Genomic DNA, 3,240 nt, shown 5'->3' with positions numbered 1-3,240 from the left:
TTTATTTATTTATTTTTAATATTCTCAGTGAAGGTTATAAAATTTACAGTGACATAGATAGATAGGCGTATTAAGTTGGGTTGGAGCAGCACCCGTTTCGAGTGCATTCCATGGAATCAACAATGCAGTATAGTGGATGTCTGGAATCTTCCCTGGCACTTGATTAATACTTGTGAGGATTGGATGAGAGGAGCTGGGAACAAATTAGAAAAGGACCAAGTTCCATGGTGTTTTTGTGGTTGTGTGGATGCTCTGGACGAGTAGGAATAAGGCTCCCTTGTGGTAATTTTATCACAATCAATGGCCTCCAAATTTTCCTAATTTTCAAAACCCAACTGCATAAAGTACAGTTGACTGTCTGAAAACGTGTGTATTAGAATCACTTCACTTCAAATAATTAATTACAAGAATATTTTTTGTAATTTGATAAGGTTTTGGTCTTCGATCTTTCAAAAATGCTATTCCATGCATGCAATCACGTTTGGTAAAACTTGCAGCATATATATATAATATGTGTTGGGTACTAAGAATTGCTTCCAGTATCAAAACCCATGGAATATTTAATTGAAGAAAGAAACGTGTCTATAATCAAATTTTAAATACGCAATTGGGTATCTCTTTACTTTAAATTATAATGACAATAATAATATTTTATGTGGTGATTAAGTAAGGAATAAGATTATCAGGATGGGATCCAAAACCCATGGATCAATTAATATTGAAGTTATAGCTATAAATTAGGGAGACTTGGGGGAGTGAGGTGCAACATTAAGGGAAAAGAAGCAGGCAATGGAGAGTAGTGCTACACTTCCACTCCACGTTTGCCATGTCAAGAAAACGGAGCTAGTAATAAACAGGCTCCACGCTTTCCTCCATGGAATTGCTTTACTGTCATTGTTTTACTACAGAATCACTTCACTCGCCGATATTATCAGAAATAGGGATAACACTCTCCTTCTACCCCATGTTCTAATCCTCATTTCTGAGCTCATACTCTCTTTCATTTGGCTTCTTAGTCAGGCCGCAAAGTGGAAGCCTGTTGCTCGAAAAACATACCCTGAAAGATTGCCAGGAGATGAAAAGCTTCCTTCCATTGATGTGTTCATATGCACCGCTGATCCCAACAAAGAGCCCTGTGTGAAAGTGATGAATACTGTCATATCGGCTTTGGCACTTGATTATCCTCCTCATAAGCTTCATGTTTATCTTTCAGACGATGGGGGTTCTGTTGCAACTTTCCGGGCCATTAAACAGGCTTGGAAATTCTCCAAGTTATGGGTTCCATTCTGCAAAAAATATAAGGTGAAGATTGCATGCCCGGAGGCCTATTTTTTGACAGATGATGAAAGTGGTCCTGATGGCAAGTTCCAAAGCAATGAGTTCATAGTTGAGAAGAAGGAAATTGAGGTTTGAAATTTCTATTTAACATGCATCAACAATAATTCTAGAATCCATATATTTTGTCTCTCTCACACCACAAAGTGCATGTATAAAAGTCGCGCTCTTTGGTTGAACTTATATAAAGTATCTTACTTATAAGTTCATATTTATAAGACACTAGATCTTATAAGACCAAAAGTGAGAATTATGTAATTAATGAAATTAAAAGTAAAAAGACCGTAAGTTATCGAACGAAAAGTGTCATTTCCCCATGATCGTAAGTAATTAATGGTTGCATTCACATATATGCAGACAAGGTATGCAGAATTCAAGGAAATTGTGGCGAAGATCATTGCGGATACAAGTATTTCTGTGAGCAAAGATCATCCGCCCATGATTGAGGTATTGAAAATAATGTGTACAAAAAGGAGTTTGGCAGCATGCTATAGTTAAACACGAAACAATGTTTTTATTGAGGTATGACGACGCTGGAATCATTGATTATGGACAAAAAGAAGGTTGTGGTATGAAAGGAGCTACATATATACTTCTTTTTATCTATTTGCGTAGATTGTTTCTCAAAACCTTCATCTATGAATGCATTGAAGTTCTAGAAATTCAATTTCGAGGACCAAAGTCTCTATATATTTAGGTTAATAGGCTATGGGATTTTTAAAAAATATAACTTTATGTTATAGACGTCTCATAAATAATACAATTAAAAGTGTTGGTGTTTCTTCTAACATATTTTACGAATGATATTGATTTACAGGTGATTGATGATGCAAATGACGATGGAATCGATTCAAACCAAAGAGAGATACCTCTACTTGTTTATGTTGCTAGAGAGAAAAGGCCTTCTCATCCACACCATTTCAAAGCCGGAGCACTTAACGTTCTTGTAATTTTTTCCGGCCTTTGAAAGTTCACATTTAGCATATCTCCAACACTTTGAACTTAGATTTATTGAACCACAATGTGTATTCTTTTTCACCCGACTAAAATGATTTGCAGCTCCGAGTGTCTGCCATGATAAGCAATTCACCGTACATTCTGGTCCTGGACTGTGACATGTACTGCAATGATCCATCGTCGGCACGCCAAGCAATGTGCTTTCATTTCGACCATGAATTATCCCCAAAACTTGGTTTTGTTCAGTTTCCACAGAAATTTTACAATATCAACGAGACGGACATCAATGATGGGCAACAAAGATCTGTTTGGGTAAATGTTAACAGTTGTAATTTTATTTGTCCTATTTCATCAATTAACTCTCACTCATTCGATTTTTATTCGATTAAACCTCAGTCGAAATGGGAAGGCTTAGATGGGATCATGGGACCAATCTTATCTGGAACATGCTTTTATATAAAGAGGGAAGCACTTTGTGGAACTCAGAAATTTCGAGAGGGTAATGCTGATTCTCATGTTAGCAAGCTCTGAAACCATACAACTCTTCTATATATATAAGATCACACATGAGTGTGTGCAGAGATTCATTTACCCTTTGCTTCTCCATATATACAGATGTTGATTTTATCAAGTTGAAGAAGTGTTTTGGTTCATCCAACGAGTTCATCAAATCAATAAGTATATATCATAAGCGGAATTATCAAATTGAACACAAGTTCCGTGAAAATAAAGTTGAGGAAGAGCTCCAATTGCTAGCTTCATGTAGCTACGACGATGACACAAAATGGGGGAAAGAGGCAAGTTGTATATATTTTATTATATTATGAAAGTGAAGTAGAATTAGAGGTAAAGATCTGTGATTTTTACTTGTACATTTTAATTGCAGGTGGGGTTTAGATATATCAGTGTGGTGGAAGACTACTTTACAGGCTTCAATTTACACTGCAA

General features: G+C 36.1%; 1 protein-coding gene across 1 annotated transcript; it reads left to right on the top strand.

Moving 5' to 3' along the window:
* Positions 1–778: 778 nt before the first annotated feature.
* Positions 779–3,090, top strand: LOC105155238 (cellulose synthase A catalytic subunit 4 [UDP-forming]-like; the record flags this gene model as incomplete). The annotated part of the gene is given in 6 exon segments (XM_020691691.1): positions 779–1,407; positions 1,693–1,782; positions 2,153–2,281; positions 2,395–2,604; positions 2,689–2,791; positions 2,908–3,090. Coding segments are annotated over 6 exon segments (1,333 nt in total), but the record flags the coding sequence as incomplete, so codon positions are not given.
* Positions 3,091–3,240: the final 150 nt, after the last annotated feature.

Source organism: Sesamum indicum, unplaced genomic scaffold (assembly GCF_000512975.1).
Source record: "Sesamum indicum cultivar Zhongzhi No. 13 unplaced genomic scaffold, S_indicum_v1.0 C00814, whole genome shotgun sequence".
NCBI classification, from domain to species: Eukaryota; Viridiplantae; Streptophyta; class Magnoliopsida; order Lamiales; family Pedaliaceae; genus Sesamum; species Sesamum indicum.
The sequence above is the reverse complement of the archived record's forward strand: the minus strand, read 5'-3'. Positions and strand labels throughout refer to the sequence as shown.